At 37.1% G+C, this 16,938-nt stretch overlaps 1 protein-coding gene across 1 annotated transcript; it reads left to right on the top strand.

Annotated features, from left to right (window-relative positions):
* The first annotated feature begins 9,875 nt into the window (after positions 1-9,875).
* Positions 9,876-14,868, top strand: LOC149819574 (uncharacterized). Its single transcript, XM_089983922.1, has 5 exons — positions 9,876-10,159; positions 10,297-10,490; positions 10,740-11,058; positions 12,629-12,727; positions 14,528-14,868. The coding sequence occupies exons 1-5, from the start codon at positions 10,064-10,066 to the stop codon at positions 14,534-14,536; spliced, it is 717 nt and encodes a 238-aa protein (XP_089840048.1). The 5' UTR covers positions 9,876-10,063; the 3' UTR covers positions 14,537-14,868.
* The last annotated feature ends 2,070 nt before the right edge of the window (positions 14,869-16,938 follow it).

Below are 16,938 nucleotides of genomic sequence, written 5' to 3' on the forward strand. Positions count from 1 at the left end.
GCTAAATGGTTTTTTCTGTTCTTTCAGTATTTTTTTTTCTCTGTTTTAAGCACATAAATGTGTTGGACATGATCAATTTACCAAGAACCCACACTCAGAATATTTATTTTTCATGAAAATAATGTTTGGAGCCTAAAAATTTACAAACATTTTGGATAGTTGATGTTTGGAGCCTAAAAAAATTGCAAACATTTTGGATAGTTGATTTTTAGAATCTTATAAAACTCACAATGTGTCGGAATCGAACAAGACTTGATCAACATCTTTACGATCCGAATTTAAAAATAAAATAAAAAAACTTGAAAAACTCATTCAGCATCAACCTTTATATATATATATATATATATATATATATATATATATATATAAAAGTTGGTAGCTGCTCAATCGTTACGTACTAAATGAAAACTGGATTAGTGAGCCGTTATTCTTCCCAGCGGGCTCTCCCTTTCTTTCTCCTCTCCCCTTCTCTCTCCCTCTCCCTCTCCCTCTCCCTCTCGTTCCGTAGACGATGAAGACTGCTCGGCGATGCGGTAGGGTGTCTCCCTCGTCTTTCTCTCCCTGCAACCCTCTCTTTCCCTCTCTCAAAACCTCTTTTTAGTTGTTGCTGCCATTATCTTCCTTCGGCGAGTTTACCACCATCACCTTCCTCCGGCGAGTCTGCAGATATCAACGTCCCCCAATGAGTCTGCTGAGCTATTATCTTTCTTTGGCGAGTCTGCCACTGCCATTACCTTCCTACCGCCAACCTACTGCTGCCATTATCTTCCTCCAGCGGGAAAGGCTGCACTATTACTGTCCCTCTGGTGACTACTCGGGCCATCTGCCCTGTCCGACATCAAAGGTAATGGCTACAAACTGGTGTCCTCTCTCTCTCTATCTCTCCCCAGCCCCAAATTTTTTGGGTTGCTTGGGGTAATATCTACTTTTTGGTTGATTTTTCCTTGTGTTCAAATTGGAACTAGGCAGGAAAATGCTTCACGGGATTCCTAATTTTTCCTGTTTCAATTTTTCTGTTTTCCTAGCCTTGTTTTCAATTTTTCTGTTACTCATTTGGATCATCACTAGAGCTTACCTGAAAATGAAAATAGAAATATACAGAAATTTCAAGCATAAAGTCACTTTGAAATTTTATGCTTGAGGTTTTAAACAGGGTATCTATATCACCATTTAGCATGTCAGTTGATCAGTTCTTCATCCAATTGTAGCATTTAGTGACGGACATGAATATGCCTTCCGCTCTCCTAACCCCGAACATCAGGCTAAGTCTTCCTACAGATGATCTCTGCAAATGACCACCTTACATTTCTGATATGTTTTAGCAATGGATTTCCTTGTTGTACATAAAGCAACATAACACACAAAAGTTGACACTAATCATAGTGATTCTATGACTTCAACATAAACCCATTGTTTTTCATCCATAATGTGAAAACAAGTGAAAGTAATGTAGGATAGATGCAACCAGCACTAGAGGGGGTGAATAGTGTTTTTAAACTTCGTCTTTAAAATTTGAAAGATTTTGAATTCTGCAAAGCAATCACACACAAAGATTTTATCCTGGTTCGGTCTTCCAGACCTACATCCAGTCTCCAAGCGAAACCCGCTTAAGATTTTTACTATCAAACTTGTGTCATCACAAGATTAAACATACCAAAATCGGTCTCACTTACAACAACAACCCTACTGAAAGCAAACTTCTCCTTTAAACCAAGGAGACTCTGTCCTTTTACAGAAAAATTGAAATAAATAACTTACAATCAACCTATGAGACTTTCTTATGAATGCAAAGGAAGTAGAATAGGTTTGCAGAGACTTTAAGGCTTTAAAAATATTCAACTCATGATTTCACTGACTCACAAAAGAAATTGAAGTGAAGAACTTGAGTGAAAAGACTTAGTGAGTGAGAAAATGAATGCTTGAAAGAATAAGAGTGAAAAAATACAGAATTCGATGTTTCAATTCATTTATTTTGAGTGTAGATCTCGCTCTTATTTATAGCTGAAGAATTTCAGACGTTGGTGGTATGAAGGGATGTCAACCTGACAGTTTTAAACAGTCAAAACGTTTGAAAAATAAAAGAACGCAATTCCTTAAAAGTTCAGAAAAATGGCTATATTAGTCTACTAAAAAAGTTATCAATCGACTGAAATCAAATATTAGCAGACTGATTGTTAAATTAGTCAACTACTATGTCTAGCCAAAAAGATTTGAATTTGGGATTTTAAAAATTAGTCGACTAAAGAAAAATTAGTTGAATGATGAAAATCATCAGTACACTAAAAAAACTTTCGGTCGACTTCTGTTAAATTTTTCAGAAATTGGACATTCGGGTCGGTCGACAAAGAGTAGATTAGTTGCCTGATTAGAAAATAGACATTTGGCTTTAAAAAAGGTGCGAGAAAATCGGTCGACTGATAAGACTATTGGTCGACTGATAAAACTAAAAATATAAGTAAAGGGATTTCTAAAATGATTTTTGCAAAGGATTTTTTTATGAAAGTTTTCCTAAGTATTTTTAGGTGTAATGCAAGTGAGATATGCAATCAAAGTAAGGCTCTTACAAGAATCTAAGAATTTAAAGAGATTTACACTTGCACGAAATCTTCAATCAATTTACTTGTAAACTTCTTCAATTTTTTTCCTTTTTTTATTGTCATAGCTGAAATCCAGTTGTTCATCATCAAAATATTGTACTTGAATTATCGTGTACAACTTTCTTGTCTTAACAATCTTTTCTTTTTTTATGATGACAAACTAGTCACAAATAGAGCATTGATAAACAGATAGAATAACTTACTCTGCCTATCAATATGATGTCAAAACATAAGAAGTCAGCATATCAAATAACATATATTGAATATGCATATTGTTCTCTATATATCATACACTGTTCACATGCATATTGTTCTCCCCCTTTGTCATGATCAAAATAAGTAGGTGGAGTAAAAAAGATACATGCAGATACAAGTTCAAAAATATTACAAACCAAAAATGTTATTATAGCAATCAAAGTTCAAGAAAAGTGTTGCTTTAACATCTCCTTAAGTTCAACTATATCAGACTGAATAGATGAAAGTTATTAACTAACATCCTCACGAAATGTGTGTTGGTGAAGGTCCAAAGCTTCAAGTCGTTTCAAGATTTCATCATTATCTTTTCCAGTAGAAAATTTCTTCCTTTTGCCTTGAGATGGAGGAGATATGGGAGATGGTGATGGTTCAGGAGATATAAGAGATCCAGCTGATGAAGGTTCTAGATGAGAAATTCTCATTCATTTAAGAATAGTTTCATCAAAGATTTTCTTTTGAGAAACAGACTTTTCAATATTCAGAGGCACTTTGAAATATTTAAAGATTCGAGTAAGGATACAACCATATGGAAGAAAAGGTTTTTGCTTCCATAAAGTATTAAAGAAGACGTTTGCCCAGTTTGCAGATATATTTCCAAATATGACATATAGAGCAGTAGAAAGATCAGTAGAAAAATAATCAAAAGAACTTGTTTTTTGAATAATATTGTGAGCAAGAATTCTTCCTGCAATTCGTGTGCGAGGTTGAAGATTATTATTTTGAAAAGGAGGACAATGAGGAGCGCCTGGAAGTAGTATTTGGTCGAAAATCTTTTTATCCTCAAGTTCAATGGAATTAAAATTAGTGCCAGAAGATGGAACATTAAGAATCTATCCAACAAAATTCAAGATCTATGGATTGTAGGAATATTGTCATTATTATTTTTCAGTATTCATAGTTTATTTCGTTAAAGAGAGGAGGATGAACTGATGAGCATTCTTCTTTGTGCTGAGAACATGATGTTGTTGTCATGCTAGATGATGGTAAAATCAAAAGATAACAAACCTTGCTCTGATATCAAATTAAAGTATTGTAAGATCGATACAACCAACACTAGAGAGGGGTGAATAGTATTTTTAAACTTCGTCTTTAGAATTTGAAAGATTTTTAATTCTGCAAAGCAATCACACACAAAGATTTTATCCTGGTTCGGTCCTCCAGACCTACATCCAGTTTCCAAGCAAAACCCGCTTGAGATTTTTACTATCAAACTTGTGTCACTACAAGATCAAACAGACCAAAATTGGTCTCACTTTAAGCAATAACCCTACTGAAAGCAAACTTCTCTTTTAAACCAAGGAGACTCTGTCCTTTTACAGAAAAATTGAAATAAATAACTTACAATCATCCTATGAGTCTTTCTTATGAATGCAAAGGAAGTGAAATAGGTTTACAGAGGCTTCTAAGGCTTCAGAAATATTCAACTCACGATTTTACTGACTCACAAAAGAAATTGGAGTGAAGAACTTGAGTGAAAGGACTTAGTGAGTGAGAAAATGAATGCTTGAAAGAATAAGAGTGAAAAAATACAGAATTTGATGCTTCAATTCATTGATTTTGAGTGTAGATCTCACTTTTATTTATAGCTGAAGAATTTCAGACATTGGTGGTACGAAGGGATGTCAACCTGACAGTTTTGAATAGTCAAAACTTTTGAAAAATGAAAGAACACAACTCTTGAAAAATTAAAAAAAATGGCTATATTAGTCGACTAAAAAAGTTATCAGTCGACTGAAATCAAATATTAGCAGACTGATTGTTAAATCAGTCAACTACTGTGTCTAGCCAAAAAGATTTAAATTTGGGATTTTGAAAATTAGTCGACTAAAGAAAAATTAGTTGACTGATGAAAATCATCAGTAGACTAAAAAAACTTTCAATCGACTTTTGTTAAATTTTTCAGAAATTGGACATTCGGAATGGTCGACTAAGAGTAGATTAGTCGACTGATTAGAAAATAGACATTTGGCTTTAAAAAAAGTGCGAGAAAAGCGATCGACTGATAAGACTATTGGTTGACTGATAAAACTAAAAATATAGGTAAAGGGCTTTCTAAAATGATTTTTGTGAAGGGTTCTTTTTATGAAAGTTTTCCTATGTATTTTTAGGTGTAATGCAAGTGAAATATGCAATCAAAGTAAGGCTCTTACAAGAATTTAAGGATTTAAAGAGATTTACACTTGTACGAAATCTTCAATCAATTCACTTGTAAACTTATTTAATTATTTTCTTCTTTCTTTATTACCATAGCTGAAATCCAATTGTTCTTATTGTTCATCATCAAAATATCATACTTGAATTATCGTGTACAACTTCCTTGTCTTAACAACAAGCAGATCTCAACTACAACTATCCATACCATAATCAAGAACCTCGTACACTATTTATTCAAATTCATACCAAAAGCAAAATCTAAGCAATTCAAATCGACTATACAACCCGGCTATGAGAATTGATGCACATTAATTGAAAAAATCAGTAGTTTCCCCCAAACTTTACAAAACAAGGAAAATAGAAAAATTGAAACAGAAAAAATTAGGACAAAAATGGTTTTGATTAGTGGGTTCGACCTAACTACATATGACATAATCATGGCGGAATTTTGCCGCGAGTTTACAACATATAAAAGTAGTGATTTATCAAAGCATTCAAACTTAACCAACAAGGGGAGGAAACAATGTAAAGTAAAAAGAGTCTGCAAAACATCCAAATCAATCTGAGCTCTCCAACCACATTGGTCATCCACAACCAAGTTCAAACTAACAAACATGATAAATAAACAAACAAAAATACAGTAATAAACAAACAAAAAGACAATTTATTACCTGTCTATGGCTTGCAAGAATAGTATTCATGCTGAGCGATGTTGCCGGCGAAGAAGACGACGGCAATGATGAAGCACCAGATATTTGCCTTTTTTCCAATAGAATTATACAAAACAAAATGACATCGTACTTCTAATGACCAAACACAAGGAAATAGTAGACACCCACTGAAGAAAAACAGGAGAAGGAGAAGATCAGAAAAGAGACGATAATCCTTTTATTGCTACACCTCAAAAGAGACATATAATACAACTTATGTAGATCGGCCAGAGTGGTCAACTCTTATTCCTGGAATATAGGCAACAACCAGAACAGGATAATTGTTTTCAATGTGGATGTTAGATAATGTAGATAACGAGTTACACAAATGTTTATCTAAGTTATCTAACATCTAGGTGATATCCACTTATGGTTATCAATAGAACACAAATGTTTATCTAAGTTATCTAACATCCACATATGTAGGTGATATCCACATATCGTTATCAATAGATAACGAGTTATGTAAATTATCTAACATCCACATATAGATAATGAGTTATCAACTAATTTTTACATATGTAGGCGATAACTCGTCATTGAGTAATCTAAACAACTAATACTCACAAAAAATTAGCACTGGAAAATGAAACAAAAGAGAAAGATGGTACTGGAATGGTACACCATGAAGCATTTTTCGGCGTAATTCCAATTTGAATACAAGGAAAATTTAATAAAAAAGTAGATATTACCCCAAGCAACCCCAAAAAATTGGGGCTGGAGAGAGAGAGGGGGGGGGGGGGGGCACTAGTTTGTAGACATAATTACCTTTAACCTCGGATGGGGCAGATGGCCCGAGTAGTTACTGGAGGGACAATGCCTTTCCCACTGGAGGAAGGTAATGGTGGCCATAGGAAAGTAATGAGCCAAAGAAAGATAATGGCACAACAAACTCACCGGAAGAAGTTGATGGCAACAAACTCACCAAAGTGTGGTGAACTTTATCAATCACCAGCCAAAAGTGATGCACATGTGAGTGCGGTGGCGACTATGGTGATGAATATGTTGCTAAGTGGAAAGTTCATGCCTTGGCTATGACATGCGGCGGTGATACAAGACAACAACACACTTGCTCATAAATAACTCAGCAATCAAGCCTAAGTGTGTGTGCTACTTCTTGTGTGCATATGCTCAGCTCTTTGCTCCATGCCACGGGAGTGATCTCTCCGGTCACTCGCAGTCATGTGCCATGCTTCGGGGGTGCTACGCCACCCGCGGCTCGTCTCAACTTCAAACCCACAAATAGAAGCTTTACATACATAATTCATGTGCCACAATCGATTATTCCTTGCATAATTATACGTGAGGAACGCATCCATGAAGTCAAATAACAAAAATGAGTTACTTTATTTGGAGGTTCCACATCAGTGCCAACGCGAGCTCGTCCAAATTTTAGGGCCGCGCATCTCTTTGCACGTTGAGAATTACTTCGTCAAAATTGAAATCTCACAGACACATTCATACATGACGAAGATCTTGGTGCGATCTTTTCGGCAAAATATGAAGTCTATGTTCTAAAACTTCATTAAAAACAAAAGTGATATTTTTCAAAGGATATTAGGGTTCTTTCTATTGGCAGAATTCAGCTAGCACCCATAACACTTATATAAGAAACCTTCCTCTTGACTTGTATTGGTGCACCATTGTGTGGTCTGAAGTGGGCAACCCCTATATCTTGTGAGTAACACATCGGAGTGCACAAGAGTGCTCACAAATATGCAAATTTCGTATGGACATCAGTAAGCATGCGCAGAGCTCGCTCTTGTCGCCCACCTCGCATCCTGTCAAGGGGTTCAACGAGTTCACGTCGAGCGATGGTGATTCATCTTGGTTAGGGAGCTTCACTATATCAAACTAGCAAATGCCTTATGCTAAGGGTTGAAAGATCTTCTCCATCACAGCGGAGGCTTACCTGTGAGGCACACACTGCACTCTGCGGAGCCTGCAGGTGTCATAATGCAATATGTCTCTCGTTCTATGCGACTCAAAAACTCGATGTTCACTCCAAGGTCCATGATGTTTATTTGGACGTATAGTTGGATATATCGACCATCGACTGTTTGTGTGTTCATCACAGGAAAACAATGTACTCGTCCCTCATAGGTTTGAATGTTCGTATGCCAAAAACTTTGGCATCGCCCAGTTCTATCGTCTTTGGTGCTTCAAATATTCTGTTGTGCTAAACATGCATGGGATGTGCACTACCTCAAATCCGCTTTCGCTAAACTTACGTAGCTCTTCACCTAAGGCAAGTTGTACGTCGCACAGCTTAGACAACTCATCAATCTTTCTCTCTGCACGAGTCAAAAAGAAGCAAAGGAAAAAGTCATGACGAGAAAGGTGACAATGGCAAACTCACCAAAGGAAGGAAGATAATGGTAGCAGCACCTAGAGAGAGGTTTTGAAAGAAGGAGAGAGAGAGAGAGGGAGGAAGGGAGGCGTAAACCATACCCCAAGGATTCGTGGGACGGTGATGAGAGAGAAACTCACCCTACTTCATTTAGTCCCTCTCTCCCAGCGGCCTCCATGGTCGACGGAACATGAGGGAGAGGAGAGAGCCCGTCGTTTAGGGTTAAAGGTCATTTTAAATACCATCGATGCTTACTCCAGTTTTCATTAAATAACGATTGAGCAGTTACCAATTTCTCTGTATGAATGAGAGAGAGAGAGAGAGAGAAACGAAAAAATATTTAATCTTTACTTCACACGTCCCATAACATGTGAATTATTAGTTTTTTTCGAAATTTAGAGAAATGGTTGAGTGGACTAAAGCGGCAGATTGCTCGCAGTAGAGGCGATCAAAGGTATGACAAGCATAGTCCAGTGCAACCAAGTTTTTCATCTGGTTTCTCTATTTTATATAAAAATATTTACAAGTATTATAATTTTCGAATGTTATTTTTATTTTTTAAGTATGTGTGTGTGTGAAATATATGAAAAAGTAGAGATTACAAGACTTTTTAAACCACCAAGAGAGGGTAAAAAGAACATTTTATGCAATGATAGCGGATCCTCAAAATAGAGAATAACATAAATTGGGTTCGAACACCAGAGTTCTAGAGAATAACAAAGTGTTGTAACTTTTTTTTTTCACATGGTGGATTGTGTTTTTTTTTTTCTGAAGTACTTTTTACATAAATTGGGTGTATTCTTTGCTTACATTCTTTGGATTATGTGTTTGGGATAGTGGAGGTGGTTGCATAAGATTTATGATGTGTTCAACTACTTCAGTTCTTAAATTCAAGGATCTAATGTGACAAGGGTTTCAAGTTCCTATCTTTGGCAATCAGAAAACGTATTTCATCATTTATGAAGAAAAAATCACAAATATTCATATTTATGAGCAAAAAAATTCAAATACACCTTATTGTTTTCAAGGTTTATGTGCATATATGTCTGTCATGCGTTTGTTGAATTTCATAAGATGTTCACAAAGAAGAGAAGCTTCTTACCTCTTTCTTGGTTTCTTCTCAAACATGTGAACTTTGTACACACACTTTTAAAAAAAACTGGTTGGTTTGGAGCATTCTATCGTCTATTGAAAAAAAAAAAAAGATAGTTTTTTCATTCAAACAAGTTGGCTTAACCGCTTGAACATTGTTCAAGCTCGTGAGAAACCAGCTTAAGCTTATCACAAGATTGTGATAAGGGAAGGGTGAACTCATGCCGAGTCAAAATGAAATGAATGGGTACTAAATGACGCAATGTAGCTCCTTGCCTCCAACACCGACTCTCAAACAGAGCTCGGGCCTTCAACAATCAAGAGTTCTATTAGGTGGAGTCTTGTTAATGTAAAAAAAAAAAATTTTATGGTGTCACGTTTGCACCGGCAGTTTCATGCTTAGTTGGAGACAGATGCAACAATTGAACAATGTGGGGGGGGGGGGGGGGGGGGAGGCTACTAGGGTGCCGATGCGAGTCAGACTGAGTTATGATGAAGCAAGCAAAGCCGACTCTCAACTAGGCTAGGCCCTTTGGTGGACAAAGCCCTCTCAGTCCCAGTCCCAGTCCCAGTCCCAGTCCCGGGCGCGCATTGGGGACGACGTTTGGTGTCATCGAGCAGAGCACCACGTGTAACAGCCGATGGACGGTTTGCCTTCTCCCGCTTCCTGTCGTTGCCTCTTCCCTTCCCTTCAAAGCATATGCTTTCCCTCTTCCCATCATCTTCTTCTTCACACGAGCCAGTCGGTTCCTTCACACCCCTAATTCCCCAGTCAAAACCCCTAATCTCTCTCTCTCTCTCTCTTCCTCTTCTTCGATGCATTTTAACACGCGATCCCCTCTTTCTCCGAGCTCCCAAAGATCGAAAACCCGATGTAAATTCTACCTCCTTCCAGGGGATCAATAATGCTCTGTTCTTCACCAGCATGGTCGACAGTTCGGTCATGGCTTCTCGACTACGATAGGATCCAATCCGTCGCTGTCTTCCTCATTTACATTCAGGTAAGCCCGATCGCCCTCACTCCTTCGTTTTTTCAGGCTTGTAAATTTTGATTCCTTTTTTTTTCTCGTTTGAATTCGTGCATGGATACGAGTGAATCTTTTTTCTTTCTGAGACATGTGGTCTTTTCGATGTACAGATCGGATGTGCTCTGGTCGGATCCATCGGAGCTTTCTACAATGGAGTGTTGCTGCTTAACCTGGTGGTGTCGCTGTTCGCGCTCGTTGCGATCGAGAGCAGCATCCAGAGCCTCCGACGAACCTACGCCGTTCTTTTGGTTTGTGAGATTGTGCTCGACATTTCTTGGTTCGTCCTCTACTTCCGGGAGATATGGTACCGACGATATCTCGAATTCCCCCGCTACTTCTGTTCTCACATTGATCGAATTGTTTCGATTGCCATATTTCCCCCAAATTGTGTCCACCATTGAATTCTTTTATCTTCTCTTTTTCCCCTGTTGATCTTTCGCCGATTTGGAGGCTCTTGGATGCATGTGGAACGCACGTTTTAGGATTCAAGCACGTAAGATTTTGGCATTGCTCTCAATTTGTAATTGATTCTGTGGTGACCGCGTCTCTGCAGGAATGTCTCTTCGGAAAAGTATGGAAGCGTTGTTATTTTTTCGCTTAGAGTCGCCTTGTGGATGGAAATTATCGGGTTCTCATTGAGGTTGTTGTCGTCGTTTGCATGGATTCAAATGTACAGATTGGGGGCTTCGTGTGTGGATATGGTTTACCGCGATGCTGATTTTGACTTGAGAATTAGTTTCGTGAATTCTGCAAACTATCCGATTGTTCGGCAGAACTCTGATAACTGCGATGCTGTTGGAGGTTCTATTTACGATCCTGCTTATTACTCCTCTCTCTTTGAAGATGTTCAAGATGGAGGACATGCACGCCGGGTAAAATTTTCTTTTGTAGTTTCACCTTGATAAATGTTGCATCATTCATATGAGTGTCATTCGCTGTATTGGTTGCTTCCAAGTTTTCTATACAACCCATTCACACTTTTGGTGAAGTTGCATATTTGACTTCGTTTGCCTCTTGTTTTCATCACTGCAACCATCTGGAGACCGAATTGGTTGTCTTGAACTGTTCCTTTTTTCTGATGTTTCTCTGCCTAGTGGTAGTCCACATCATTTTTGTAATAGGCAGGCATAATGGGAGCCATTTGAGATTCTTGATTCTCATCTTGCTGATGAACTGTATGGTTGTGTCAATTTTCTGGTTCGCCATGCAAAGACCATCTCTCTCTTATGGCTGATACAATCAAGTCTTCGGACTGCCCTACCATTAAATACATAATTGTAACAAATAAACTACATGAATGACTTTTGTCTGACCTCCTCAGATTTTGCCACCCCTACTATAGGGTTTGGTACTGGTCGGGTAGGGGTCAAACTTTTGCTATCATATGTCAAACTTAGGAGTTTGGACCCAATGGGACAAGCTGACCCGGCCTACCATGAGATGAGTTTGGGTCAAAGTTTTAAGTCCGGGCCCGTTAGACGCAAACTTGAGACATGTTAAATGGTGCTTGGCTTTTTAACATTTGGAATTCGAACTTGAGTCACATGTCGGATCCTACTTGTATCTTTGCAACATAGCAAAAAACTAATGGATCTAACTGAGATCCAAAGGTTCATGTTCATTACTCATTGCATAAGCAGGATTGGCTTTTTCTTATGTGGTTGGACTGTAATGCCTTAGATCTCATATCCATGTATTGAGATTCCTGTCAACATCTAAGACAAACAAACAGTAGCAGGTTGCTTGATTTTCTGTTTTTGACCATCATGTTCCTTTTTTTTTTGAGGTGCTCATTGAGAACAGATGTGGTTCTTACACCCTATTGGATCTCCTTCTGTTACCAATGTAACCATGGTCAACTTCATTTTTAAGCCTTTCACAAAGAGAATCTCCCATATAAAGATCTCTTTTAGACAAATATTGGGAATAGACTCAGCTAAGCTGACCAAACCTTATACTTTAGTATGTATTAAAGGTTGTGATTGCCAATAATGCACAAGAGATTTTTTTTTTCAATTTCTGTCCATTGTTTCCACTTCAAATGTTGCATAAGAATTTTGATGGGGAGCTCACCAAGCACTATGGCCTGTCAATTTGACTGTTCGAAAGCTTTCAGAAGAAAAATCCACTGAATTTCCAGTTTGTGGTGGTACTCAAACCTGAATGCGCCTAAAGTGTTTCAAATATAAAGTTACAAGCACATGCTTGTATGCCTGAATTGAGCAGGTCTCCCTCGGTATCCAGTTCTTGAATAAGTGCTTGCTTTTGAATCATGGTGCCCTTATCTTTCAGACTCTGTTCTGGAGGAACCTTCTCGCCTATCTATTGTATGGCCACCTCTACCTGATGAACTCCATCTCTTCAATCTCAGAAATACATAGATTAGGCCATTGCTTTTCCACTTGCATGAGAGAGGACCATACTAACAGTTCGTCTTTGCAGGATCCAAAGCAAAGCACTGGTGATGATGGTGAGTCTACATCTGATGGTGAATCTCCACAATTGAAGTCCTGTATTAGTAGATCTATTCAAGTTAGCAGTGTAAGTAATAAGTCCAAAACAAGGCTCAATTACTTTTCCTGTTCACAGTGATGCATGGAATCAAATTTTTTTATTTGTAAGATAATCTCACCATTTTTATTATCTTGTGGAACTTTGGAAAGATTTTTAAGCAAAACCATTTAGAAAACAATCTTTGGCTTGCTAAAACTATTTGATGATTTGTTTGGATACATCATATATAGGCTGTATCCACACCAGCAATGAGTTTTTGTCATTTCCTTTTTCAATTCTTCCAGACTGACATTGCCACACACTGATTTGTATCTAAGAACCTTATTTCAGGTCTCTACCACTGTGTTACTAAATCTACAAAGTATATTCTTCTTTGATTTAAAGTAGCAAGAACAAACGGGAAATACTGGTCTTGTGTGTTGTTTGAGCTGAATAATTGATGGAGAAATAGATGAGAAGCCTAGATTTGGTGCATGAGAAAATGCATGATATAGATGAATGGAGAAATCTGGGAAATTCAAAGTTGTCAAAACCTATTATGACAAGTGCAACATTCTGGGTAATATCTCTAACAATACTATAACACACATGAATGGTACATTCTTCTCTTATGCTGCTGGGATTTATTCAACTACGTGACAACTTTCTTTGTTCCCTTCAGTGCATGATTGTCTTTTCTCTTGAACCTGATTGTTATGATAGGTTACCTTAATGTATTATATTAGCCATGCATGATTAGTTATTTGTGGTTTAAATTCTTTTAATCATGCCACCTTTCTTGGTGTTTATTTGGAGTACCAAATATGTCGGTAAACATTTTGCAATGTTTGGATTATGGAAAGTGATTATTGTTCTGGAAGAATTATTTTGGCAATAACATCAAGAGGAAAAATAAAGGCAACAAGATACCAAGGCTATGAAATAACATGTAAATGGCTACTTGGGAAGCACCAATAAGACGAGGCAGCACTCTGTAGAGAGAGGCGGTTCACTAGATTAAGAGGCTTATCCTCCCATATTCCTAAACTTAGGTTTGTTGGTCTTTAACAGTCACTGTGGCTATCCATTGGTAATCGTACAGCTTACCTGAGCTGATTGTTGCAAGGAGAAGCTTCTTCAGTGAGGATAGGTATTTATCCTTGAGAGATATTTATCCTTCTCCATAATTTATACTGGTGCTCCCGAGTCATCTCTGTTTACCATATATTCTTGTTTTCACTGTGAATAGAATGCATGGATGAAATTTAGGAACCTTAGACCCTAAGATTCCAAATAAAATAGTGAATGAAAACCCTGGTCCTTCTTTCCTTTGGATTAGAGCATCCGTTACCGTCATGAATCGTATAGTTTTTATGATGTTGATCAAGGGTTTGTCGTATTTATTTAGGCTTTGATTGTTTCACCCATTTTACACACGAAAATGGGTGGTTTACCTATGAAACCCCTCATTTTCGTGTGCAGGTGAAACTAACATGCCAACTCCATTTTCCTTTGGGACCCACAGTTAACAAGGGTTTCTTTTGACGTTGACCATGCATTTAATACGTAAATACATTCGCACTGCACCCATTGTGAATAGATTTACATATATGAATTTTTTCACACATGGGATGGCCTTCCCATGATGGGATGCCTTTCCCATGGTAGTCTTTTCTTATTGGTGGGAATGAAACAAACAAAACTTTGACTTTATTTTTTATTATGATGCATTATTTGAAGGATTTAATTTTTTTCCCTTTTTTTGTAATTTTCTTGTGTCCACTATCTTGATAAAAGGACATGATTTACTCGCAAGGTCATCATGCTAAACGATGTTTACATGTTCAGGCCAGTTGAGGAATCCGCTTGTCATCAGCATGTTTGGACCATGTAAATTTTTGCGCAAGGGTGCTACAACTGAATTCAGGTCTCTCCGCTGTTTCTCTCACCCAGTCTTCTCTCGGACACTTTTTACTTAACTCTGATGATAACTTGAGCAATTGCCATGGACATGAAGCTGGCTGTGCATACAGAATTTTTAGAAGTTCTTTTTGTTTTCTAACAGCAGCCAGATGTGCATGCAATCTTGTATTGTTGAAGCTTGTATGGAAGGATGCCTTGAAAAAAAAAGCTTTTTTAAAGGTATTCTGTGACCCGACATATGGGAATGAATTATGTGCATCATCTTACTCTGGCGTAAAAACCTTGGTTCAAACAGGTGGCATAATTTATTTATTTTAAGGAAAGCAGAACAAACATCTTCACATGTGGTTGGTACTCACATGGTAAACATCTTTCCTATCAAAATGGGCTCACATCTCCACCATGGGAAATCACTTTCCCTCTTGAGCATCTCTTCCACGGGAAAGTGGCTTCCTTTAGGTGGGGGTGTAACAAACACCCTAGAAGCGACTCCTCAGCAAGATGAGAGAAATTCTGCGAAACATGAACACATCAACCAAAGCCCAAATTTGATTCTTGCTGCGTAACTTCAATGGACCGAGGTTTGAGCCGACTGAACCCTGGATTGATTGCGAGCTGAGCCTATGACCTGAATAATTCATGTTGTGGTCATTCGTTACTCCCCTAGCTCACTAACAATTTATTCATTCCAGTATTTGGACTGGAAACCATTGCGTGAAAGGATTTTGGGGTCACAAACCTTGAGGTGAACGTATGACCCGAGATGGGCTGGGTTTGAAAGGAATCTGATCGCTTACGTACCCATTTCTAAAAGCTTTTGGTAATTGTGGGTTTCATTCATGCTCAGTTAAGTAGACTTGACAAAGCCCATAGACAAGCCTAATGACTGAACCCCAAAGTAGAGCGTAGACTAAAGGATGCCTAGGCTCAAGCTCACATGGGATTACTTATGTCAGACGACTCAAACTCGGCAAGGCTCATAGCGTAGCCAAAGAATATGGCTATACCGCAAACTTTTAGGTAGACGCTTGACCTGAGAATGTCAGAAGTTAGGTCACACCTCAAGTATGTTTCAGAACGTATGGGAACTCCAAAAGGGTATTATAACCAGATGTGGAATTGGATATCAGATTAAGCAAGGTTGTGCTCAAGTTGGCTCATTAGGGCTTGTTTGATGGCACGTCTCGTACTTCTGCCACATCTCAAGAACGGTAAATCACCGTACGAAAAGAACAAGACTGGGGATGCTCGTTTAAAAAAAAGTTGGGGTTGAGGGTTTTTCTCTCTCTTGTAGTAGCAACCGGGAGGTGAGGCCCTTCTCTCTCTCTCTCTCTCTCTCTCTCTCTCTCTCTCTCTCTCTCTCTCCTTCTTCTTCTCTGATTAGAGCTTTGATTAAGGTCCTGAATAAAAAAAAAATCATAGGGCTTTGATTTGGGTTTTTTTTTTTTTGATTAGGATTTTTTTTATTTTTAGTTGATTTAATTAGGGCTTTTCTTTGATTTCATTAGTTTTTTTTTCATTGATTTTATTTTATTAGAAATTTGAATCAAATTTTTTAAATTATAACGTTTTGTAGTTAATTTGATTAGAGCTTTTTATTTGAATTTCTTTTATTAGAGTTTGGAATCAAAATTTTTAAATTAGTGCTTTTTATAGTTAATTTGATTAGAGTTTTTTTCTTTGATTACAGCTTTGAATCAAATTTCTTAAATTAGGTTTTTTTTTGTAGTTAATTTGATTAAGATTTTTTATTTAAACTTTTTTTTATTAGTCCTTTAAATTAATTTTTTAAAATTAATGATTTTTATAGTTAATTTGATTATAATTTTCTTTGATTTGATTAGAGTTTACTTATTTATTTTCTTTGATTAGGGATTTGAATCAACTTTTTTAAGTAAGGTTTTTTATAGCTAATTTGATTAGGGCTTTTCTTGTCTTTGATTAGGGCTATTTTTTTATTTTGAATTAGTGCTTTTTTATTTAATTTTATGGTTTATTTTTCTTATAGTTTATGATTTTTTGGTTTATTTATGATTTATTTTCTTGCATTTTAAAGTTTTATGATTTAATAGGGTTTGATAATTTGATTTTTATAGTTAATTTGATTTCAAATTTTAAATATTTTTTAGTTTGTAGATCCAATCTGAGATTCATATCCGGAGCTAAAATCTATAATGAACATGTTTAAACACTCATATGTTGGGACGGATGAATAGTACGATCCAAAATGAAGTCATGTGACCCATTATCCATATGTGTGCATCTAAGGAATGTTGGACATAAGAAACACGTTTGATGTGAAAACGTCCGATTGAGTACAGTTGTGACAAAACATC

Source organism: Nuphar pumila, chromosome 12 (genome assembly GCF_984573655.1).
Source record: "Nuphar pumila chromosome 12, dmNupPumi1.hap1.1, whole genome shotgun sequence".
Taxonomy (NCBI): domain Eukaryota; kingdom Viridiplantae; phylum Streptophyta; class Magnoliopsida; order Nymphaeales; family Nymphaeaceae; genus Nuphar; species Nuphar pumila.